General features: G+C 40.6%; 3 protein-coding genes across 3 annotated transcripts; 2 read left to right on the forward strand and 1 right to left on the reverse strand.

Moving 5' to 3' along the window:
- Positions 1-2743: 2743 nt before the first annotated feature.
- LOC129742419 (uncharacterized) lies at positions 2744-3643 on the forward strand. The gene has a single exon (XM_055734317.1). It carries the CDS (start codon positions 2744-2746, stop codon positions 3641-3643), a length of 900 nt encoding a protein of 299 aa, XP_055590292.1.
- Positions 3644-5771: 2128 nt separating this feature from the next.
- Positions 5772-7168, reverse strand: LOC129742420 (uncharacterized). Its single transcript, XM_055734318.1, has 2 exons — positions 6197-7168; positions 5772-6119 (listed from the first exon to the last, which is right to left on the reverse strand). The coding sequence occupies exons 1-2, from the start codon at positions 7166-7168 to the stop codon at positions 5772-5774; spliced, it is 1320 nt and encodes a 439-aa protein (XP_055590293.1).
- A 3986-nt stretch (positions 7169-11154) lies between these two features.
- On the forward strand, positions 11155-13651 carry LOC129742422 (uncharacterized). Its single transcript, XM_055734319.1, has 3 exons — positions 11155-12095; positions 12184-13374; positions 13417-13651. The coding sequence occupies exons 1-3, from the start codon at positions 11155-11157 to the stop codon at positions 13649-13651; spliced, it is 2367 nt and encodes a 788-aa protein (XP_055590294.1).
- Positions 13652-25693: the final 12042 nt, after the last annotated feature.

A 25693-nucleotide genomic window follows, 5' to 3' on the forward strand; every position in this document is an offset into this window, starting at 1 on the left:
ATTGATTTTGGTCGTTAAAAATGATCAACAGTGGTGCCATTAAATTCAAATTTATATATTGTTAAAATATTTTGCAGATACTGTTAATTTATCAATTATACCATTACAGTTTAATCTTTCATATTTATGGTTAGATGGAAGAAATCAACCAGAAATGTATAGTAGAATCTATTATATTTATTGTTGAATCAATTACAGTTGAATCTATTATTTATCTTTATAGTTGATTGCGTAAAGTCAATCAGCAGTTTGTAGTTGTGTTTATTTTATTTATAGTTAAATGCGAAAAAATCAACTACATTGTGATGATAGGTGTAACTAGCTGAAATAATTGGAACAACAGTCGTCTTTTTTCTCCGTGATTGATCACTATTTTCAATATTTTTCGATTATTTTTTCTGCAAAGAGGAATATGGCATGTATCATATTTTAAAAGCCAGTACTGGACTCCTGTGAACGTGAAAATTGAATGGAGAAATTTATTAACCCTACTACTTTAAATTAATAATAATAATTTAATATAATTCCACAAAAAGAAAAGTACGCCCATTTATCGATCGAAAAAGAGTACATGTACTCTTAAAAGAGTACGTATGGTATCTCTAATTTAACTGATGGTTTTTTCATGTTTATCTATATTATCTAGCTAATAAGAGTATTTTTCAACCAATTTCTCAAAACTAAATTTTAAAAGATAACGTTTCGTAAAGGATTGATGCATAGGCATCAGGTGCGTGGATTTGTAGAGAAATCGTATCGTAAATAATAAACTAACTGCGCCTAAATGTATGCAATTCAACGTGTTGAATTTGTTTGAAGAAATCTGAAGTATTTTGTTCTTATGATTAGGAACTCAATTTAAAAATCGTATTTCAAAGTTCCAAGCTGTTTTCTGTATTGCGAAAAAACAAATTGGGTTTAAAAGATCCATATTCAATATGCGGCCGGTCGCTTTTAATTAGCCCTGGGGGGTCCTTGATTTGATCAATTGATTTCCCTTATGCAATGCGGCAGCAACATACAGACAACAGGTGAGCATTATCTGTCTGCCTGAGCTGAGCGCAGCGAGGCCAAGAAAATTCCTATCACAACCCTCAATAAAGTCTTGCCAATTTGGCGTCCAGGGTACCTATGGTAAAAATCGTGAATATCAATTTCACCGTTTGGTCCAATTTACGAATGAGTCGTAATAAAAAGAATTTAGCTGGCTGACAAAAAAACTCGCGCCTCGCGAAAGCTTGCCACAGCCCTCTGTCCCGAAGCATGCACATGGCGCAGAGAACGGTTCCATATGCTAGAGCTAGAAATATGCCCAATCCCAAAGCCACATAAAAGCATGCACTAGTCAGCGCAACGACGAACATTAACAGCATAAGGTGAGGCTCTCCAGCCCATAATGCTTAGAAGGTACCATAGTCAGTGGCCAAACTCCAATCTTCCTGACCTGATCTGTCACCGGAATACCTCCGAGTAGGTAGTGAATGAGTGAGTGAATGACTGTGTGTCCACTAAACGGGTGGTGAAATAAAATAATCGAACCGAAACTGGTTTACGTTAGTCTGCTGGGTTAAGAGTGGATTAAATTTTCAAACTGATTTGCAAAACTTATGCAGCAAGGCATATTGGTTGGTCGCTCACTCGTTGGAGAATAATTTAAATGGCACGAACTAAACTTCACTATTTAAAAGGCAAAGTTGGGCGCGTGACCCAAACCAAGAACGGGCTCCCCCGAAAAGTGCACCCAATATTGGAACCTGTGGTCAATTCGTTGGTTTGGAAATTCGCAACAATAGCCCAACCTAATCTGTTTAAGCTATTTTTTTTTTTCTTTCCATTTCAACCTCTTCTAGCTCATAACTTGGAACGGAATCAAAATGACCAGATCTCTCGCGGGCTTTCGATGGCCAGGAGGCAGTTCAATCCGCGGCGCTGCTGGCTTCGAGTAGTTTATAATCGATTTTGCGAAATGATAAAACGTTTAGAGCATTTTGGTTTGTTTACCCCCTTAACTGATTCGATTGTGCAATTGCTTTTGCCTGCCATTGGCCGTTCTCCTGCTTTTTTACCTGCGCTACCTATGCCATATGGGAAATGAGAGCGATACCTACAACTGTTGGGAATTTGAGAGCAAAGGTCGATCGAAAGGGAAAAATTGGAGATTGTTTCTGAATTCCAAATGTTTGACGTAATGAACTGTTTTTGCCATTTTGATAGTTTTCCGGAGAAAGCATATTGACGTTCAGAAAAGGATCGTATTTAAAGGACGTTGCGTAAGGCTGACAATGTAATGGGGTCGAATGTCCATATTTTTTCAATATTCATTACGGTTTTAACCAGGCAAATTATAAGGGTAGAAATACAAGTAATTTAGCAGAAATTAAAACCTTTAATGAAGTGAAAATTAAAAGAAAACAAATTAAGGCATTTTTCCATCGTTTAAAACACCCAAAACATTCTGTTGTTTGCAATCTTAGAAATAATAGCATGTTTTCGAAATTTGACGTATTTTTTATCCGATGAAGAAGCCTGGTAATACTGGAGGAAATGGAAGATACGCGAGAAATATTCTATGTCATTATTAGTGATGCTTTCATTCAAATCTCTTTTGAGAATTTCTAAAGATATGTAGTGACAGCTTTCAACGATTTCATGTTAATGAGCAAACTAAAATGTTCGTTTATTGGTTAACCAAAATCTCCAGTGTTTCAATTATTAACCTTTCAAAATTAAGAAACTTACAAGAATGTATCAGAACCTCACGAAACAAGTCCTGTTGTCCACAGCCATTGTTCGCATCCAGGATTCTCTTGGCAATACTCGACTAGCTCGAGCCTTGCTTGACTCGTGCTCCCAGTTTTGCTTCATGACCACTCGCTTCAGCCAACAACTAAAACTGCGACATGTTCCAGAAAACCTCACCGTTCAAGGCATCGGTGGATCACGAGCTGTGTCACGCAAACTGGTTGTAGCTTCCGTTCGTGCTCGGACCTCGTACATCTCAGCTTTCAGCAGAGCTATGAGCTTCTTTCTTTTGCCTGAGCTGACAGCCACACTTCCCGCAAAACGAGTCGAGTACGAGAGTTGGCGTTTACCCCACGATGTTCAGCTTGCTGATCCCAGATTTTCGGAACCAGGAGAGATCGACATCATTATTGGCGCCGAGCACTTCTTTGATCTGCTTCTGGAAGACAGATTCAAGCTGACGAATGATGGCCCAAGCCTTCAAAACTCTGTTTTCGGATGGATAGTTGCTGGTACCATTCCGAATAAATCTGTATCCTGTTCGCCTTCCTCCGTGACTTGTTCAGTAGCAGAAATTCAGGAGCAGCTCACTAAATTCTGGGAACTGGAATCGTGTAGGTCAGCAAGTACCCAATCCGTGGAAGAGTCAACTTGTGAGGAGATTTTTGCTGAAACCACCACCCGTGACTGCGACGGAAAATTTGTTGTCTCTTTGCCGAAACGTGATCACGTAATTCGGCAACTGGAGGAGTCTCGTAACGCAGCACTGAGGCGATTTTTCAGCGTAGTGAAGCATTTCCAGTCCAACAGCGAAAAGAAGTCAGTGTTAGCGACAATATCCGCGCACTGTAAACGACGATTTTACTGGGAAATTTGTGCTTCCCGTAACTGTAAGTCTTAGAAAACTTAAACTTAATTTGGGACTTAGCTTAGTGAAATTCCGGTACGACGTAGTAAAAAACGCGTGGTTTTAGAGTGACAATTATAATTCAAGAGTTCTTGTACAAAATTTGTGTGTTATATTTATACCTTCTTGGTTTGTATGTTTATTTATTCGTCAACCGTAACGTAGACTAGTTTGATACATGTACATTTCCTTAAGAATAGGTTTAAGCAGTGTCTGCTTTACAATTTCTCCTTAAGAGTTTAGATTTCTTCGATTAAAATATTGTTTGAGTTTTTGCCGAGACATTGTAAAGTCAATGGTTTCGCAGTGTTGATTGTAAGAGGCCATCATGCGATTTATTGGCCCGTTTTTCGCGTAGTTTGTGCGATAGTGATTAATGAAAAATAAATTTCGATTTCGGAGTTGCCGAGAAGGTGCATAAAAGTTTAATTTTGATAGAATTTCTTTTGAGTCAATACGCTGCGAAACAATATCGTTTACAAATGAAACCATTGCATATTCACGGCGTTCTTTTAGTGTTTGTATGTCAATGAGCATGCAGCGCGCTTTATATGATGGAAGTGGAAATGATGTCCAACCTAATTTACGGAAGGCATATTGTAGAAATTGCTTTTGTACTGATTCTATTCTTTCTTCGTGTGAAATTGAATAAGGGGACCAAACAACGCTGCAATATTCCAGTAAAGACCTTACATAGGCAATATATAGTGTTTTTATTGTGTATGGGTCTTGAAAATTAAAGCAAAAGCGCTTAATAAAGCCCAGCATGTTATTTGCCCTATGGATGATAGTATTGTAATGGTCTGTGAAAGTAAGTTTAGAGTCTAAGATAATTCCTAAATCCCTAACTCGTTCACATTTTTCTACATTCTGATCTCCTAGTGTAATTGTGATGTTTGGTGTTGTCCTTTTTCTGCTAAATGATATTAAATTGCATTTCTTTACATTGAGCTTCAGAAGGCTTTTTTTGCACCACAGGTAGAAAATGTGAATTTCATTCTGGAATATGCTGATGTCTTCTTCATTTCTTATTTGTGTTTTTGTGTTTTTGTGTAGAGTTACAAAAGATAATGTATTGTGTTTTATGGGAGAAATAATTTGTATTTTGTAAGAACATATTCTGATGATCTCCGGAACAAAATTTGTTGCGGAGACATACCGGGCCCCGTTGAAACCGTCCGTTTCAACCTTCTTGAACAGCAGCACCTCCTTGGTCTCCAGCTTCGTCAGCATCGATGTCGTCACCGTCAGCAGTATCGACCGGCAGCACGCAGATTTCGGTAACAGCTCGGCGGAACACACCACGCGTAGTTCGGACCAGCACTACGCGCACCAGCCCATCTTCGCCTTTGATCGTTTCGTCTACTCGGCCGAGGTTCCATTGGTACGTGGGTAGATTGTCGTGTCGCAGAAGGACGAGATTTCCCACGTCGACATTTTTGACCGCCTGTCGCCATTTGGATCGCTGTTGAAGTTGGCTAACGTAATCTCTGGACCAGCGCTTCCAGAGTTGTTGTTGGAATCGACGTGTTTGTTGTAGTCTAGTCAGCTTTTTCACCGGTTCTGCTATTTCGGGCTCAGGGATTGAGAACAACGGTTCCCCAATGATGAAATGTCCAGGCGTCATCACTTCAAGGTCGTGAGGGTGGTCTGTGAGGGGGATGAGAGGCCGAGAGTTGAGGGTACCTTCTATTTGGCCTACAGCTGTCGAGAACTCATCGTAGGTGTACGATCGTCCTCCGAATATGCGACGGAAATGGTATTTGAATGACTTAACCCCCGCCTTCCACAGTCCACCAAAATGTGGGGATCTAGCCGGAATGAAGTGAACGAAATTCCCGAATCAACACAATAGTTGTCCCATTGATTCGTGCGGAACTGCTGCAAGTACTGCTGACGAATTGCCTTCATTTCGGTGTTAGCGCCGACGAAGGTGGTTGCATTGTCGCAATGCAATTCGAGTAACCGACCGCGGCGACCCACGAACCGTTTGATCGCATTTATACACGCAGATGACGTTAGATTCGGAACGATTTCGAGATGAACTGCCTTAACCGAAAGGCAAACGAATACCGCGACGTACATTTTTAGGCTTGCCCCCCTCCCGCACAACGGACGAACGTTAAATGGCCCGCAGTAGTCCAGACCACATCTGGAAAATACTCGAGCTGGAGTAAGTCGCACTGCTGGTAGAGGACCCATTTGCTGGTGTGCTAGTGTTGGTCGACAGCGAAAGCAAGTCACGCAATTTCTGACTATCTTGCGGACTAGGATTCGGCCTTGCAAGGGCCAAAAGCGCTGCCTCATCGTTGCGAGTAGGAGAGATGGTCCTGAGTGAGCAGTTTGCAGATGCAATGATCGTGCCAGCAGCAAACTTAGTTTCCCGTTGGCTGGGAGAATGTATGGGTGTTTGGAATCGAACGATTTGTTCAAATTGCGCAATCGACCATCCAAACGTAAAAATCCTTCGCTGTCGTAAAGAATATTCATGCCCTTAAGAGGCGATTTGGCATGAATTTCTAAGGGTGTATTTGATTGTTTACTCACTTGCACTTGATGGAGCTCTGCTTGGAAGCCACTAGCTTGTTCGATACGTATCAACGCTTTCAATGCGTCTTCAATTTCCGACGGAGTCAAAACTCCAACACGACGAAAACCAACTGGCAGGCGAAAATTGTGGTAGAAACGAAGGCACCAGGCTACGACCTTCAGCAGTCGGCTGAGTTCGGCAAATCGTGAGAGCAACGAGTCATCTATTGCAGTAGCCAACATTGCGACAGTATAACGTTGACGCTTTTCAATGTTCATCTCGTCTCGGTCCACAGACTGAAGGTTGGAGGTTGGTAAAACAGGTGGCCAGAACTCCGGAGCGGCCACGAGAAAGTCTGGTCCATGCCACCAAAGATCGTTGTCGAGAATCTGGGAGGGCCATGCCCCTCTAGAAAGGATATCAGCTGGGTTGACATCGGTGCGAATGTGTCTCCAATGGGAATTTTTTGTTGACCTCTGTATTTCGGCAATTCGATTCGATACGAAAGGCTTCCAATCTGGGGGTGGAGATCGAATCCAGTGTAGCACGACAGTTGAGTCGGACCAAAACACCGTTGGTCCATCGAACTCTGTTGTTGTCCGTAATTTTTCCATCATCTGGCTGGCTAGAACTGCCGCACACAGCTCAAGTCTCGGAATGGTCAGATTACGAAGAGGTGCGACGCGAGACTGAGCGATCAACAGCTGGCTATGAGTGCGATCATCTGATCTCTTGCTTACCACATACACACAGCATCCATAGGCACGTTCCGACGCATCACAGAAACAATGCAATGTGTACTCATTATTGACGTTAGCCAAAACACGACGGCTGATGGAGAGACGTTGGAGATCTTGTATACCATCACGAAATTCATTCCACCAGGAGCGATCGTCTTCGGAAAGTGGAGCATCCCACTCGACACTTGCAGCCCATAGTCGTTGCACGAACACTTTACAGTTGACTACTACAGGCCCGACGAGACCCATATAGGGTCATACAATTGCGACATTTCGGATACTACCACACGTTTCGTAACTGGGTTGGCATTACACAGCGACGGAATTTTAAAGCTGAATGTATCTGTTTGGGGGTTCCACAAAAGGCCAAGAGTTTTTGTTGTTGTTGTGGACCGACCGATCTCGGTCTGCGACGAATGATTCCAAAGTTCTTCGGGGACATTTTCGAGAACCTTTGGTTGATTACTACACCACTTGCGCAAAGTAAAACCAGCTATTTTCAGCATCTCCACAAGTTGACGACAGGCTTCGGTTGCTTCGGCTCAATCATCATATCCAGCTAATGTATCATCCACGTACGTTCGATGCTTTACAATTGAGGAGGCGAGGGGGTGATCATGGTGATAATCGGCGGCAAGCTGGTTGAGTACGCGCGCAGCATGATACGGTGAACTGGCTAGACCGTATGTTACAGTCTTGAGTTGGTAGACTTGGAGGGGTAAGGAGAGATCTTTTCGCCAAATGATCTGTTGATATTTTCGGTCAGCTGGATGTACCCATACTTGGCGAAACATTTTTTCTATGTCTGCTGTGAAGACATACTTCGGCTTTCGAAAGGTGAGAACTGTAGATAGAAGAGCCGGTTGTACCGTCGGACCTGTGTGGAGAACGTCGTTCAGGGACAGCTGACCCGATGCCTTGCAGCTAGCATCGAACACGACTCGTGTTTTGGTGGTGGTATTATCAGGGCGTCGCACTGCATGGTGCGGAAGAAAGAACTGCGGGCCCGCGACGCGACGGCACACTTCCATATGGCCCAACATCACATACTCCTGCATAAACTTCTCGTAATCTTCTCGCAATTGCTGATCAGCTGACAGCCTCTTCTCCAATAGCAAAAAACGACGAACAGCTGTGCTGTATGAGTCACCCAACAATGGAACTAGTTCTTCGCGAAGAGGTAATCGAACCACATACCGGCCGTCGTTACTCCGCGAAAACGAAGTGCGTTTCTACCTCCTTTTCATCCGCGGTTAACGCTTTTCCGACGTCAAAATTGTCCACTTGCCAAAAGCGTTCGAGTTGTTTGTTTAAGTCCGGTGGCTGCATTATGGCGGTGTTGCATATCGATGTGTTCACGGTTTGGGAAATTGATTTTCCGGACACTACATACCCCAGAACTGTGCTCTGTAACAATGGCAGTCCTTCGCCAAGGAGGATTTGGTGTGATTCGAGAAGCGAGAAGAACAGTTCAGCGCCAATTAATAGATCGATTCCGTGGGTAATATTGAATTTCGGATCAGCAAGAGAAATGTTGCGAGGAATCAGTCAGAAATATTAACGTTCCGACTGGGCAAACAAACCGTTAGTTTGGGCAAAACGAGACAGTCGAGTGTAAATTCGATTTGATTGAAGCGAGAAGTGATTTTTGCATGTACTTTATAATGGACATTAACTATTGCTTGTCCGATACCGCAGATGGGTAAGTTGATTTTGTTGCGCTTCAAATCCAAACGTTGGCATAACGATTCGGATATAAAATTTGATTGCGATCCACTATCGAGTAAAGCGCGTGCGAGGTGATAATTACCGTGGCGATCCAATATTCGCACCAGAGCAGAAGATAGAAATATAGTGGCATTTTCCAGAGAAGCGACTTGTGTGAGTGATGTGGGCTGTTCTTGGGGGGAAGGTGGTTCATTTTCGAATGACGACGAATATTGCTGCGACGCGAGAGGAGGGCATTCGACAACCTGTTCTCCCGACCGTGAGAGCAACCCAAACGACGATTCACCACTCGATCGGGTGTGGGTAACCGGCGACGACGAATTTGACGGACACGATCGCACCACCGGCGGTGCTCGCGATACCGAGAACGATTGTGCTGATGATGTGTTGGTAGTCGCAGCAGTCGACACAGCTATGCAGGTTTGTGGAGTCTCACTTTCACTTACTTCTTCAGAAGTTGTGCCATTAAAGTTTCGAGGGGGGAGATGAAGCAATGTATGATGTTTCTTGGCACAACTTCTACACACACTACTGCGACAGTCTTTCGCTAAGTGCCCACTTCTCAAGCAATTGATACAAAGACGATGGGTTTTTATAAAGTCTAGACGAGAGTTCGGAGTAAGCTTGAGAAAAGTGGGGCACTGCGAGAGTTGATGTGCCTGCTTACAACTTAGGCACTTCACAACATTTTCCGACACGACATGAGATGCAGAGGATTTTCCTCTAGTGTTCTTCATTTGCACACTTGTGTTCGTGTTGGTTAACACTTTACACTTTTGGAGCATTCGAGACCTTTTATGGATGAACTCATACAACTGGGCGTAAGTGGGAGAATCTTGTTCTTGACACTGTGTTTCCCACTCCATAAGGGACTTTTCATCGAGTAAGGTACTCAAATGCTCAACGAGGAATGAATTCCAGTGTTCACTAGACTGCTCCAACTTATCGAGAATTCCCACGTGTCGGTTGAACTCATCAGCTAATTCAGCCAACCCAACGGCAGATTCCCGCCGAATTGCGGGGATTTTCAAAATGGCTGACATATGACGCTTTATAAGAAAGTTTTTATTCTCGTATCGATCACAAATTGCTTTCCACGCAATCGCGTAATTGTCGGCAGAGATCGCGATTGAGGAGATGATACGAGAAGCTTCACCCTTCAAGGAACCACGCAAATAGTGCAATTTTTGCACAGGAGATATCAGATTGTTCATATGAATCACTGATTTGAAAAGATCTCTGAACTCGATCCATTCTTCGGGATTCCCGTGGAATTCAGGGAGTTTTAGTTCAGGAAGTTTCACGGAAAGAGTGGGGTTCACAACAACAACACTTTCGGGAATTCTTCGGCTAAGGACAGGTGATGTAGATCTCGGAATTTTACTATTGAGAGATGCTTTCAGCTCATAGTACAGAGTCTGAAATGTTTGTCGAGATTCTGCGAACACTTCTTCTTCACCTTCCATTAGCTCGATTTCTTCTTGGACGCTTTCGAAGCGATCCCATAGCTCATCTAAACGCTCGATTCGCACTGGAACTTGATTTGCTTGTTCCACAACGTAATTGGAGTCAAACTCCTGGATCAATTTAGCAGATCCCAGAATATTATTTCTTCTGCGAATCAGCGTTTCTAATGGCAACGTATTCTTCCTCACGACTTTCTTCGAGGGAGCCATTTTGTGAGCCAATATCACTCTTTTAACCCTTTTATTCGAAATTTCACTATTTTACAGTGGCAGCAACACTAAGCTGGATTCTTGCAATCCAATCGCGAATTTTGCAACGGTATCGAATAAAGAACTAGTAAGTTCGGGATAGGATTATGAGGAACCGTAACTTCACTACACGTGGTTGCTCTTCCAGCACAATTTTTGGGAATTTCTTCTCGGGTTTCGGCACCAGAATGTTAGCGACAATATCCGCGCACTGTAAACGACGACTGTACTGGGAAATTTGTGCTTCCCGTAACTGTAAGTCTTAGAAAACTTAAACTTAATTTGGGACTTAGCTTAGTGAAATTCCGGTACGACGTAGTAAAAAACGCGTGGTTTTAGAGTGACAATTATAATTCAAGAGTTCTTGTACAAAATTTGTGTGTTATATTTATACCTTCTTGGTTTGTATGTATTTGTGTTTTTGTGTAGAGTTACAAAAGATAATGTATTGTGTTTTATGGGAGAAATAATTTGTATTTTGTAAGAACATATTCTGATGATCTCCGGAACAAAATTTGTTGCGGAGACAGTCAGCGTACACAGCATTTATGGAGGAATACATCAGTCTTGGCCACATGCGCGAAGTTCCTAATCCTGATGAAGCGTTACCGGTCTACTATCTCCCACATCATGCGGTCTACAAGCCTGACAGCTCCACAACGAAACTTCGCGTCGTCTTCGATGCATCCTGTAAGACTACCACCGTAGACCCGCGAAGTTCAAGAAGATTTGTTGTCCATCGTCCTTCGGTTCCGGTTGCATCGAGTCGCCGTTGTTGCTGATGTGGAGAAAATGTACCGCATGGTCAAAGTACAAGCCGAAGATCAACGTCTGCAGCGTATTCTGTGGAGAGATTCTCCAGAAATTCCGGTCCGTACTTACGAGCTCGTCACTGTAACTTATGGTACAGCATGCGCACCGTATCTGGCAACCAAGTGCCTTCAGCAGTTAGCAGACAGTGGAAAGGAATCGTATCCCGAAGCAGCAAGGAATCTACAATACGATACGTACGTCGATGATTCTCTCACTGGAGCGAATTCAGTCGACAGTGCGATAAAGTTAGCGACGGAGATGATTGAATTAGCAGCAGCAGGTGGCTTTTTGTTGAGAAAGTTCAACTCAAATTCAGCCGACGTACTGTCTGCATTACCGGATCATCTTATAGACGAGCGCGCTTCCTTGAACTTGGATTCTACGACTGCAGCTGTGAAGACGTTGGGTTTAGTATGGAAACCTACTACCGATTGTTTCGTTTACGACTGTCCAGTTTGGAGCGACAAGGCCAAGATCACCAAAAGAGTTGTGCTTGCAGAGACAGCACGCCTTTTCGACACGATTGGACTTGTGGGCCCCATTGTTGTCATCGCGAAGATATTTCTGCAAGATCTTTGGAAACTGCAGTGTGGATGGGACGATTCACTTCCAGAGGAGATGCAGAACTTTTGGCAGGAGTATCGGATGAATCTGAAAGCTCTATCTTCACTCTCGGTTCCACGTTGGTTGACCTTTCATTCCGAAGCAGCATTTGTCGAGATACACGGTTTTTGTGACGCATCTGAAAAGGCCTACGGAGCCTGTGTTTATTTTCGCTGTACTGCAGAAAATGGTGAAGTTACCGTCCGTTTGATAACCGCAAAATCCAGAGTAGCATCTTTAGACGACCTGAAGAGGAAGAAGAAAAAGCAGACAATCCCGCGCCTCGAGCTTTCATCTGCTCTTCTCTTGGCTCACCTGTACGAAAAAGTTAAGCGCAGTTTAAGAATTGCGCATTCACCGTCCCGTTGGCAAGCTTTCGTTTCAAACCGTGTCTCCGAGATCCAGCATACCACTAAAGGCTGCCAGTGGCACCACGTTGCAGGAGTGGAAAATCCAGCGGACATGCATCTCGAGAGGCATGATTCCAGCACAGCTTCAGTACCAAACGATGTGGTTTGAGGGTCCACTTTGGCTGCGACAAGACCGCAGCACCTGGCCAGCTTCAAGCAATCCAGAACAAGTTGAACAGTCGTTACTAAAAGAGCGGAAAGTATGTTCGTTTCCTGTTACACCCGTGACTAGTGAAATCTTCGGTTGGCGTGAGAGGTTTTTGGATTTGATTCATCTTGTTGCGTGGATGCTCCGATTTGCGCACAATTCCAGTTTGAGAAACCCACACCAACGATCTTCCGGAAGTTTAACGTACGCAGAACAGTATGCAGCCATCCTTCACGTCGTTCGTGTAGCACAACAGGAAAGTTTCCCTGCCGAATTCGACGCTCTCCAGAGAGGGCGACCACTGAAAGCGTCATCCCCGATCCTCTCTTTGAATCCCGTGTTTGTCGATAGCATAATTCGCGTTGGCGGCCGGCTAGCGCACGCACCGATAAGCGAAGACAGAAAACATCCGATGATCCTGTGCAGTAAACATCCCCTGTCGAAAATGATAATAGAGCACTACCACCCCTGTTTTTTCCATGCCGGTGCTCAACTTCTTGTTTCTTCCGTCCGTGGGAGATTTTGGATCACCAGAATCAGATCGTTAGTCAACACAGTTCTGAACGAATGTGTGCAGAGTTTTCGTAACAAACCACGCGTAACAGAGCAGCTTATGGGCGACCTGCCAGCAGAGCGTGTTTCGCCATCGAATCCATTCGAGAACGTTGGAGTAGATTATTGTGGACCTTTCCTAGTAAAATATCCTTCAAGTCGTCGAATCCAACCCTGCAAAATGTTCGTTGCTATCTTCGTTTGTTTGGCTACGAAGGCAGTCCATATAGAGCTGGTCACGGACCTGACCAGTGATTCATTCATCGCAGCGTTTAAACGATTTGTTGGTCGTCGTGGGAAACCTCGAGTTGTGATGTGTGACAATTCGACAACTTTCGTTGGTGCTCGCCGAGAATTGGATGAACTCCGTCTGCTTTTTCGAAACGAACAGTTCCAGAGACATGTCGTCCATTCGGCAGTAGACGACGAAACCGAATTCAAATTCATCCGGCCAGGAGGCCTCCGCTCCAGGGAAGTTTTTGTAATGTGTGATTGAAAAGATAAAAAAGCACCCTCTCATCTTATTAGGTCGAATCGGTCTGGTGAACCACATCCAGTCATCTGGTCAACTAGTCATCAAGCCATCCAGTCAACCAGTTTTTCCGTTCTCCTGTCGTCACGTCGTCCAGTTACCACATCGTCCGTTCAACCGCCATCCGTACTACAAGCGATATGTGTTTCTGTGTCCTGTCGTTTGTACATCGTTGGTAGATATCGTCCAGACTCCGTATCTTTGGTGGTAAAAATCGTCCAGTCCCCGTAGTTGCAGAAGCGCAACCAGACGCAGCCTGTCTGAGCAGGATTCCAGCCCTAAAGCCATGGGGGGTGACGCGGTCGCGATCGGACGGGTCGGACCTGTCACCCCGACCCCACCCAACGTTAAGTACCCTGCGTTACCTTCATCCTTTTAGGAACTTACTTGTTTTCCCTCACAGGGTCGGCGTTGCGTTGGAGGTCCTGGGCTGTGAATTTCCGTAACCAGTATTGTCATCGTAGTCTTCGTTACCAGTAAATTGTTAGTTTAGTTAGAATTAGTATTATTAGTGATAGGAGTCGTGCGCATGGGTTAGATAAGGTTACCAAAGATTAGGATTATTTAGGATTAGGTAGTATTGCAAGGCGGCCGGTATGTTGCTCTGAAAATCCGGTGTCATTGCAATCCCTACAAACGGTCAACGCAATCATTCAATCAACCATCCAATCTGACACTCTCCAAGAGATGAGTTAAAATTAGCGCCACACAAGCCGACCCATGCGCCACACAATAGCTAGTACTCTGTTGGCAAATTAGAATAGTACCTAGAGACAGCAATCAGACTTGCAATAAACGGCCAGCAGATACACGCGTCTTTTGTGTTCTGTCCTGTATCGTCCCGTACCTAGCTATGCAATAAAAATTTCTAAGTCTGATCCGAACCGTCGTGTGCAATTTTTTACCAGTTTTTCGTTTGTGAAATATACATTTGTCTTGCCCAGAAATCGTGTGTCAATTAATTGCCCCGAAGTCCAATTCCATAGAAAAACACCAGTAAAGATATTAACTTTTTAATATTCTACAAATCACCATTAGAAACTGTGCAAAATGGCCATTCGCAAGGAATCACCCAACATGCAACACGAGACTTATCTGCTGAAAGGTTGACTACTGAATGGCACAGCAAGAGAAGCAAACACACACAACCGCACGGCAGCTATCGGGAGAGAGCAGAGACTAAGCTGTCAGTGCTGTCTCTCACACATTAGATAGACGCCTGCCACACAGAAACCAGAAACCAAGATCTATCCGCTGTACTAAAAATTCGTTGGTATGAAACCCATATCCATACCATTTGATAAACTGTTCCGAGTTGCGTCGAATTGAGCCATTAAATTCCGCTCAAGATCGTTTTTGTTTTAAAATCACATACCACAGCAACTTAAGTTAATCGAAAACAACTCAAAGTCCAAAAATATAAGGTCTTAATTCATCAAAATGCTGATCAAAAATATCCCAAGCACGCTGGAAGTATGAAAATATCCCACCTAAGGGGTGAAATGCAGCAATATAATTATTTTGCAGCACGCGTTTGTTTGTTTCAAAATTTCATCTATCTAAACATTTATTTTTATGATTTCAGATAGAATTTTTTGTAGTTTTTTTACCCCTTAATGTATGCAGCACGCTATTACTTTTTCTTAAACAACATTTTTCATAGGAAAATGTAAAATTTAATTGGAACAAAATGAAAATGTGGTATACTTGGTTAACTTGATTATAGTTGACCTTGCCATTCCCATGGCTTCCATGAGTCAATTGGAATCAATAATTGCAAGTGCACATTGTGGTCTCTCATTGGGTGTTCCGTTAAGCCAATCAGCAGCAATCCAGCTACAGCAAAGTACAAATACAAAAAATTCACTTATCCACGATTTTGCTAAGGTGTGTTCCCAAAGTTGGATGTTGATCCAAATAGCGCTCAGATTGACCTTGACTGGACAACCAGACTCACGGAGTGTTGAATTTTTCATCATAAGCACCATCATACCCTAACATTAGTACTGAATACAAGACCAAGTGCGTTATGACCTCTTGAGTAGGACCAAAAAAATTAAATACCTGCCCGACTATCAGATCACACTTTAGGTGTGGTCGTTCGGAGGTAACAAAAAAATAACCAAATTGGAGCAGAGCATTGATCCGTGTATCTCGATCCAACATCTCAAGTACACACATGGTCTTGGTCAACGGACAAAACAGTCAAGCACCTCTACAAGATAGGCACACTCGGCAATTACCGTTCGTTGGCCAAAACCCAATTGCGATCTCCGTGGCCCATTCTCGAATCCCCATTGAGCTCCTACTTATGAATCACACATTCTGAAAGGGGTGTAGATCGACCATTGACGTTTCCGTTGCCAATAACGGGATCAGAGCGCCGCGCGAAACCTGAATGAATAACTAGGCAGGAGAGGTACACATACGAAGCTATGAACTTGGAAATGGCTCGCTGGTTGTTGAATTATGATCAGAGCCATGCGCGAGATCGGGTGACCTATGATCTCGCTAGGCTTGAGATTTGATTGACTGTAGATCGCCGGGATTGGAATGGAAATTATAGGGTTTACATTAATTAATTTTACTACGGGCGTTCACGTTTGGACCAATATTAATGGCGACGATGTTTCAAGGTCCGTTTGGAGCTTTGATTCATTATTGGTTTCATTGTCAGCGAAATGCCGCGCTTAGCCCATTAATTTCGAATGGTTGAGCTTGTTAAGCTCCCAGCATGTATGTTTGAAATCGCATTCCTGGATTGAACCACCCGGAAGTTCAATTGGCATTTTGTTTCGAAGCCTTTTTTTAAAAAAAGCAACTTGATACGAAGAAAAAAGATGGAAATACTCATCGTTTGAAAAACATCATGAATGATTTTCGCCAAACTGATTAATTAAAGTTATTCATTAAGTAAATAATCCCAGGAAACGCTAAAAAGTTCCGGGAACTCCCGAAACCAATAAAACGTGCTAAATTATTAAAACTTTAAACGATCTAAATTGGAAGAACGGATCAGATTGAGCAAGGAAAACGATAGTCCTACCTTGATGTATGGTCTAAACTTCTAAAAACTGGTTCTTACATTGAATTTGATAAAAAAAAAAGTATTTTCGTTCGAATAAATAAACGCTACGAAAAGATTCTTTATGTTCTATTTGGTAACACTCATCATTTAGAACTTCCGTTCCACAAACTGTTGACAGTAGCAAAATTATCGACAAACAAATTACATACCGTCAACTGGGGCAACATGCAACACTTTTCAACTTCTATGACTTCTAAAAAACTCACGTCCACAGATAATCATACCCTTTATGCATCAATTTTTATCAAGGTTAGTGGAATATCAAACTTTTTAAAACATGCGATTTTCACAATATTTAGATAAGGGGGCACCGCTAAACAGGGTAACTTTGATCACCGGGGTACCTTTGATCAACACGAAGTTTTTCCGCATAGTCAACAATAACTAAGCCTAAAGTTAAAATATCTTAAAATTATTTTCTACGTTTGAAAGCCTACATGTTAAGTATAAATTGGGAAAAACTTGGTTTGTTTTTGAAAAAAAAATCAGATGTAAGAAAAAATGTTATTTTAAATCTTTAAAAATCCTGATTTTTCGAAGACTCGAATAGCGATTAGAAACAGCAGGTTGTTTTATGTGACAGGTAAACTTTCTTCCTTAGTTTATGTATAGTTTTGGTGTAGTTTTTGTTTTATTTTGAGGTAAATTTTTAATATTCAAAAAATTGGGACGTTTTCCAAGAGTAAGCCAGTCTAGGACAAATGGAATTTTAAAGTATCAATGCAAAAAAATAAAGAGGAATAGTGAGGGGGCCTGGAGAATTGAATGAAGGCAAAATTTCATTTTTTTTTGTAGTTTAAATTTTAAAAGAAATGTTGAAAAATTTGGCCCCTAAATTTATGCAGCATCATTGTCCACCTTTTGATTTTAATTGTAGTTCGGCCCTAAGGCTGATCTCAAGCTAAGGCGACAAGCAACGCTTTGGGTTCTACGTTCCAATAAGGATTGCAATGCAACGCATAGGGATGTCATGCTGGCGCGACATGTCGCTCTGAAATTCCCTACAAATCATCACTTCTCTACATCTGATAATACTTTGAATCGTCTCCTTTTTCGGGAACCGTCAAAAACTTATCAGATCATGCTCGGATTGCAAGAATGCCGAAATTTGAACCGACAAAATTTCTTGTTTTTTTGCGGGAATTCCCATCGGATTTCCTACTTGTCGCGCTACAAAACACCCTGGCATCAGCTTTGTCGCGCTTTCCAATGCGCTCAGCATGGCAGGTCTGCGCTTTTTCCATGGAGATCAAATGAGAGCTGGTTTGTCGGGTGAACGTGTTGCGTTGCTTGTCGCCTCAGCTTGACATCAGCCTTACACTCGAACTGCCTTAGTTTATCAATTACTCTAGCATATTTATAAAGGTGTTTTGTATCCGTTATGATCCCGAAAACTCGTTAAAACCGTAAAAATAGAAACTGATAAATGTTTCCCCAAAGCATCAAACTCTAAACAGAAACGAAATCGATTTTTAAAACAAATTTAAAGTAGTCTAATAAATTTCTGCAACCATGTTTTACGGTCATAGGAGACTAGTATTTTTTTTAGAAAATACTAGCTGATTTACCCGGCCATGCTCGGGTTTGCATAAAATGTAAATAAATAAGAGTCGTTTGACTTTACGAAATTTTGAAAGCTTTGTATTCAATATGTTTTACAAATTTATTATGAGAAAATTTTACCCATGTTGTGCCATGTATGTTAGCTTTGAAAGTTTTGTTAGTGTTTTTCAAGTTTTGAATGAGAATATTTACTGTGTTTCCCTTTTTCATTATTTCGAAACACTTAGGGGAGAGTGGGGATACTTGATCCCCTTTTCTTATTTTCACCATAACTTTTTGAAAAAAATTAGCAACTCGCCGTCTTTGACATTTTCTGACAGATTGTAACTTCAAGTTTCTATGCTCCAAAAATTAGAACGATACTTGAACCCGTTGATGAACTAGAAGCATTTTCGTGGGAGCAAAAAAATTGCGATTTTTCTGAAGTTAGGAGAGACTTGATCCCCTATTGAAGGAGACTTGATCTTTTATTCAGGAAGCCCTAATCCTTGTATAAAAATCAAACAAAACCCCAAGATAGAATGTTAATTGACTATTTTGGTCATGTTTGTTCTCATTTCACAATTTATAGCAGACATAAGAAGAAAATTCTATAACTTTGTCTCAACGTTAATAACATTGCATACTTAAAGGCGCTATTTTTATAATTAAGAGAAAATTAATTATTTTTGCTCTTTTCTTCAGACAATTGTTTGATAAACTTTAGTTTTTGGATTAATATTAGTAATTTCGTAATCAGCAATCATAACGATCAATTCAGAAGAAGAATGTGCCGTTTGGAAGGGGGATCAATTGTAACCCAACTCTAGGGATCAATTGTACCCATAATCAACATTTTAGAAAACTTTTTCTGAAAAAAATTGAGAGTTTTCCATTGCTTTGAAAATATGGCATTATGAAGTTCATTTTACGCTCGAACGATTGATACATTGGAACAAATATTTTGGTCATAATTTTACCATGTAAGGAACATTTTAAAGTGATGAAAAAGATCTTCAAGTTACATTTTGTGAAATTTTTCAAACAAAGTTCAATAACTCAAACAATTATTTTGTTAAAATTTTTTAAACTACAAGCTTTGTTATTTTGCTCATTTTGGCACATTTTTCTAGAACATTTGATCTTTGTAAGACATTCCAGTATCGAGATATAGCTAAGGAATCAAGTATCCCCAGGGATCAAATATCCTCATTCTCCCCTATAGTTATGATGTTCGTACTCATAGTAAATAAAAATAATTTCCCATGAATGCTTTCATCACGAAAAACATTTTATACCTACCCTTTCTTAAAGGAAGCTTGAATAGCTTTGGCCTTCTATTTTTTTTATCTTCAAATGATTAAACTATATTTTTATCTTTCCCACCCCCCATCTAATGAAATCTCTTTTGGAGATGATCTCCTTTGACGCTATATGCCGGTCTCGTTCTGTGTGTCGAGTTGAACGGTCAAGTTTTTGGTTCGATCCGTCCGCGTTAACTTCTCGATTCTCGATTGCCTGAATATGAAGCCGCCTCATGAAGAGTGGAAGTGAAAGTTAAGAATAGTTACAGCATTTCGAAGAATTGCAAGTGAAATTGGAAGAAACATTGTGAGAAGCCCTCGTTATAGTGAAAAGATTCCAATCAAACTTAATGAATTTAATTTTGGTGAAAAATCGAATCAATGGACGCGTCTGTACAAGCCAACACGAACCAAACCAATCGAAGCAAGCGAGGGACACCAACAGCAGGAACCCGGTGAGAACGTTTCAAATCACATGTGCTTTTCTCTATCTATTTCTTTCTCCCCCATGACGAAGGTAACTTCCTTTATTCAGCGCTGCATAAAAAAGTATGTCTGTTTGTCTATTCTGCTATATTAGGACCACCAATCAATAAGTTTCAATGATGTAGAGGGAGAGATGTAGACTGTGTTTTTCCTTCACAACGCTAAAATTTCCTACCAACATGTGTTACTAGATAAAGCACACAGCAAAAAATAAATAAATTCACATGAAACTTAATTCCTAATATGATATAATAATTGTCGATAGAAACTGAATTCATATCTAAATTTACATCGAAAACCATATAAAACTATTAAAATTGCGTTGCATTTGTTTTCAAGTGACTTAAATCAGTGTTTTAAGTTCCGCAATGTAAAATTATATGAAAGAAAGCAAAATTTACATCGTGCCGATGTGAAATTCTTCTGTTAGCACAGTTGATTACGAAAAAACCGCGGATAAAGTTGAATTATCTTCACGTACGTCATTTGTTTTATTTGGATAAGTAGGTGAGTCTATACAGTGTGATTGGTTTTCAATATAGGTGAAAAATGTCGAGAATTATGCTGACCAACTAAATTTGCATAGATCTGATTAAAGTTCGAATGTTTATGCTGTTGTTTCAGCTTGAATTTCGAATCAAAAGCAGCGAACGAAGAAAACCGAAAATGGCGTCTCAATTTAGACGCGAGATTTCGTTTTATATGTATGAGGCTGCCCAATCAAGGTAAGCTGTTGTTATTTTAAAAGTTTAGAAAATTTACAAATTTTTCTAGAAAATAACACTACAACCTACTCAACATAATTTTCTTTGATGCTTCAATGGTTAAAGTTTATACAAAAACCTATTCCAACAACACTAATGTCAATAAGAGCACGGGTAAGTTACAATTCCATTGGAGTCAATTAGATGAATCATTCGTCTAAAGAACTATGATTTATTAAAAAGCGTAACATAAGTATCTTTCTTGGAACAAACCTGTGGTAATTCGATACTTTTAAGAACCTAATGCGATGCATTTGTTGTTCTACCGTGTAGATTCTAATTCCGAATAATAAACTTAAACTTAACATTTCGGCTAAGTTGAATGGAAAATTGTGTTCCTTTTTTTAAAGAACGGACTAAAATATGATATCAAACTTATTTCTTTCTAAAGTCTTATTTCTTTTCAAGTATACTTGATTTAAATAAAAACAAATATATAAATACTTTAACCTCTAACTGTAGTTAATTAAATTCCACTATTTAAAACACCTTTTTCATTCATTTTATCCAACATAATGTCAGGAACGGCCCGAATACCTAATGGGTTAATCCGGCTAATCCCGTTTGATTATATGGACTGCTCTGAATTCAGGTTAACCACTGCCGAAACGAAATATTCATCCTAGCTAATCTTCCCACTGACTTCGTTACCTGATGTTCGAACAGCGAGTTTCCAGCAAATCTTCACACCTACTGGTAATAAGTAATAGGTTCATGTCATGTCGTCCGCCTGATGATTCCGTCCAGCACGAGCCTCGTAATCGTCAAGTCACCGCACTTACCACTTGGAAAACCGTTCTCACTGGCACCTGGAACTGGCCTCAGCTCGGCACTGTGTGTTTTTATTTTCCTGTTTGGTTTTGATAATATCATATCATATTATGTTTTTTTTCCCGGACGTTTTCTCAACAAAACAAAAAGTGCAAAAGTAGACCAAGGGTGGGTACACCAGGAGGATGGAGACGAAACGCTACATTTTCACAGCTGACTTGTTTCCTCTTTGTTTTGGGTCGGACCAGAGTGCCTACAGCTACGGGTGGGTGCATATTGAAGAAAAGTAGGCAAGGGGTACCAAAAGTTTCTCAGTGGTGGGGGTGGAGACGGAGTGCTTTTTGACAGCCCATTGTTCGCCTACCATGTCTACGATTACGATTGCCTGTCACAAGATGGACGATTCCGTGTATTGGTATAAGAACACACCCGAAGCTGTACTCGCCCTGGGTCGGACGTTTTCGCTCAGAAAATACGAATTGAGGTAGTAGAAAAATAGTATTGTTTCCGTAGTGGTATGGTCTATGACGTCACTGTTACTGTTCGTGGAATACTCTTCACTTCAGAATCAACTGTACCTGATTTTTATTTATTTTACTATTTGACAGGTTGTTCTATCGTGATCGAACACACTTAATCTTTTCTCCTGTGGTCAGGAGGATTTCGTCCTGTATTTTCAACAGCTGAAATTACAGGACGATTTCAGGACAGAAAATCACTACAGGAAAACAACTGTCAAATGCACCTGTAGGTACGAAACGGTGTTCTCCTGTAATTTGCAGGGAATTTTGAATTGCTCCTGTGAGCAGGTGGCGGGTTCTTTCCTAAATGTTATAAAATTTTGAAATTTTTACCCCTCTTACCCTTGCTTTTCGGAAACTTGTAATGTTTTTCAATTAAAATAAAGACATGTTTTTCATTTTATAAACCAATTTATTAATATTTTATTTTTCACATTAAAATTACTGAGACGCTACTGCTCCCGCGGCGGGAATGTCAGCCGTTTGATAAAAAAAAAATGAATAAATTGAAACCACTTACACGAAACTTTGGTGGGCGAAGCATTTGGCTGGTATTCCGGAACTACCAGTAGACGAGTTTCGCTGTCGCACTTGGGACCCTTGTTGGATGACCTACCCCTGAGGAGCGGCTGTTGGTTGGTGTTGATAATTGATGAGGGAGCCGGATTTCTTGACTTGCTGGCAGCCATCTTCAGCTTCTCTGGAATCAGCAATGTCGGTCGGTTTCGATAGTGAGGTGATGTTGTACAAGCTACACACTTAATCTTTTCTCCTGTGGTCGGGACGATTTCGTCCTGTATTTTCAACAGCTGAAATTACAGGACGATTTCAGGACAACAAAACAGCTCAGGAAAACAACTGTCAAATTCGCCTGTATCTTCGAAACGGTTTTCTCCTGTGACTTGCAGGGACTTTGGAAATTTTTCTGTGAGCTCGAAACGGTTTCCTACTGTGAAGTGTATTCCGCTACCCTTTCCCCTGGTTCGATTTTTTTTTTCAATTTAAAATAAATTTCAATGCATTGTTTAAAAAAATGACACACAGTTGTTGTTTAAACAAGTTCAATATATTTCAAACAACTTTTTCTTCTTTATTAGTACATTTCACATTTTTTGCACATTTCACCATTCTTCACAATCATAACATTTCTTTTCTGTAAGTAGAAAAAGAAAAGATTTCCATTATTTTCATTACCCAAAGCTGAATGGTAAAGAAACTTACCGATGCGCCTTTCGATCCATGGAACTTAAATGCTTGCGCTCCTGTTCCATTTCCAGGTCAGCAAATATCTTAATGGATCGACCAAAGCCAACCGGGGCGAAAGAATACCACACCAGCCGAAGAGTTTTTCCACGCAATTCTTTGATTTTAAAGCTAAAAAGTTCACCAGAACCTGGTTCCGGTTGCACATGATGAAGAGTCGTTCTCAGCAGCCAACAAAATAAAAACTTCTAAAATTCACCAACAAGCGTACAGTAACCGCAAAAAATGACAAGTTGAAACGTTTGGCGGTTTTAATTTTCATGCCCATGTGGAAAAGAGAGAAAAAAAACTTGTTGTTTTTTGCACGGGAGAGCAAGAGAAAGAAAATTTGATAAGAATTTGATGTCCTGTGATTCTGGAGAACACTGTCCTGCATTCACGGGGATACATTAAGTTTCTGTGCTCTCGTAGCAAGTTTGTCTTGGATTTCAGGAGAGATGAAGCGTCCTGAGATTCGGGTGAGTTTCCTTTCGAACTTCGTTTAAATTGAGCAGCTTTCCCGTGACACAGAGATTCATGGTCCCGAGCGAGATAAATGCAATCTTAGTGTGTACGATGTGCGTTTCCACTTGTTCTTTTTACACTTTTCAAAGGTAAAATTTTCGAACAAAATTTCGCGCAGCAACCTGAAAAGCCCGGGATAGACAAAAATTCACAACGGACTTAGCGTTTAATTGTCGCGATTTGAACGGAAAAAGAAAGAATGTTTGACAGCGACAGAGAAAAGGAAAACAAATGTATCTAACGTGCTACAGGAGCACATTGTCTGTTTTTCAGGAGATTCCTTCGAGTTCCTGTGCACTCGTAGGAATTTCGTCTCATATTTCAGGAGTAATGAAGTGTCACGAGATTCGAATGGATTTCAATTCGAGTTTCGTGATGTCTAAGCAATTTCCCTGTGATTCGTTAAACCATAATCCCGAGCGGAATAATTGCAGTTTTAGTGTGAAAGAAACGAAACAAAACTTCTGGTCGGTGCAAAAATGTTTAATTGTGAACTTCAACATAGTGGAAAACTGGATGAATTCGGGAAATATTCATGGACCTGACAATAGCAACAATTCAAGGATAAATGATATTCACTAACAGCTGCGAAGATTCTTGGAAATCCATGTCTATCCATCCGACCATGAATTGGCTGCCGAGGAAATTTTCCAAGAACCGGATATTTTTTAAGATGGAAAACGAGCTTCATTACGCAAGTAATTATGCCTTGCATATGAATCAACGAATTATTAAAATGAAGGGTTTTTGTCAAAAATAAAAGCGTGTCCACAATCTTACGTTGTGAGTGTAATTTTCATGTTGGTTTTCATATTCTAAAAAAGTGAGACAAGATTCAATGATGTGTTGATGCCTGAGTCGATTTAATTAAATTATGTAGACTGTTCAGCATATTAGACATAATAAAAAGTAATCAAAATCTGAACCTTTTGAAAAAAAATAATATCAGTAACGTACAGAATATGGATTTTCGATTAATCGTCGGTAAAATTATGGAATAATGGTACCGTCATAGATTAAAATTCAGCTAATTGCCGATATTGAATAATTGAAATCAACTAAGACGCAATTTACTAGATTATGAGTAAATTTTTAACTTTAATATTTCCATGAATGGCATGCTTTATAAATTATTGATCAATACTGTTCCCGGCTCCCAAAAATTCACTTGACAAGGTGGTAACTGGTGGAATTTTCTTAGATTGTTAATGATACTTTTATAATCTGACCGGCGACAAGATAATACAACTAATAAAATGGTTAAATTTATGTTAATATGTTGTGTGTATACATTGTGTTGGATCAAGAGCATATATATTAATCGTACTGGAAGAATAAAAGAACATTAAAGGAAAACTTAATTACCCCTTTTTTTTTATTGTTAAATATCCATTTTGAGGTTCAAGCCGCACTGAACATCTACATGTATGATTTTTTTTAAAGCTATTTGTTCCAACGGTAGTTTAATTTTGATCATGAAATAAGCTGAGAATATATGATGACAAAGCGCCTTCATTAAACCATATGTAATCAATGCCTTTTGCCAATGCATAATGAGCAACAAAACAAACATTCTTTCTACTAAACAATTTTCAAATCCAATGTCTATTTCTCCCATACATCCACAAAAAGCTTGTATATTAAATTTACATCGATTCGTATATTACATTGAGCAACGTATATTTACATCAAGCGAATATTTCTATCGATTGTATTTTCACATGCCATGATGTAATTTTCAAATGCAATATAAATTTGTGTCTAAAGCGATGGTCCAATAATTTGCATCGCTTTGGATGTAAAATTGCTAGATTGAATTTTTGCTGTGCAGGAGGAAAATAGTACTTGGGAAAGAGGGGAGGAGGGAAGGAGAAGCAAACTTTGGTTGTCGGTATCTAAAATAAAAATTATCTATTCGTAATGTAACACCTGTGTTTGTGGGAGCAGGAAAGGTGTGCAAACTAGACATCGAGACATATTCGCGATTGCTGGGCTGAGAATCAGAGAACCGTAGTACCTATATTCAAAAA

Source organism: Uranotaenia lowii, chromosome 2 (genome assembly GCF_029784155.1).
Source record: "Uranotaenia lowii strain MFRU-FL chromosome 2, ASM2978415v1, whole genome shotgun sequence".
Lineage (NCBI taxonomy): Eukaryota > Metazoa > Arthropoda > Insecta > Diptera > Culicidae > Uranotaenia > Uranotaenia lowii.

Coding starts and splice junctions, on each gene's coding strand:
- LOC129742419 (XM_055734317.1), top strand. CDS start 2,744: ATGTATCAGAACCTCACGAAACAAGTCCTGTTGTCCACAGCCATTGTT.
- LOC129742420 (XM_055734318.1), bottom strand. CDS start 7,168: ATGGGTCTCGTCGGGCCTGTAGTAGTCAACTGTAAAGTGTTCGTGCAA. Junction 6,120..6,196: donor CAGAGCTCCATCAAGTGCAA/GTGAGTAAACAA, acceptor TCTTTACGACAG/CGAAGGATTTTTACGTTTGG.
- LOC129742422 (XM_055734319.1), top strand. CDS start 11,155: ATGTACCGCATGGTCAAAGTACAAGCCGAAGATCAACGTCTGCAGCGT. Junction 12,096..12,183: donor GCTCTTCTCTTGGCTCACCT/GTACGAAAAAGT, acceptor TCCGAGATCCAG/CATACCACTAAAGGCTGCCA. Junction 13,375..13,416: donor TCCAGGGAAGTTTTTGTAAT/GTGTGATTGAAA, acceptor TCATCTTATTAG/GTCGAATCGGTCTGGTGAAC.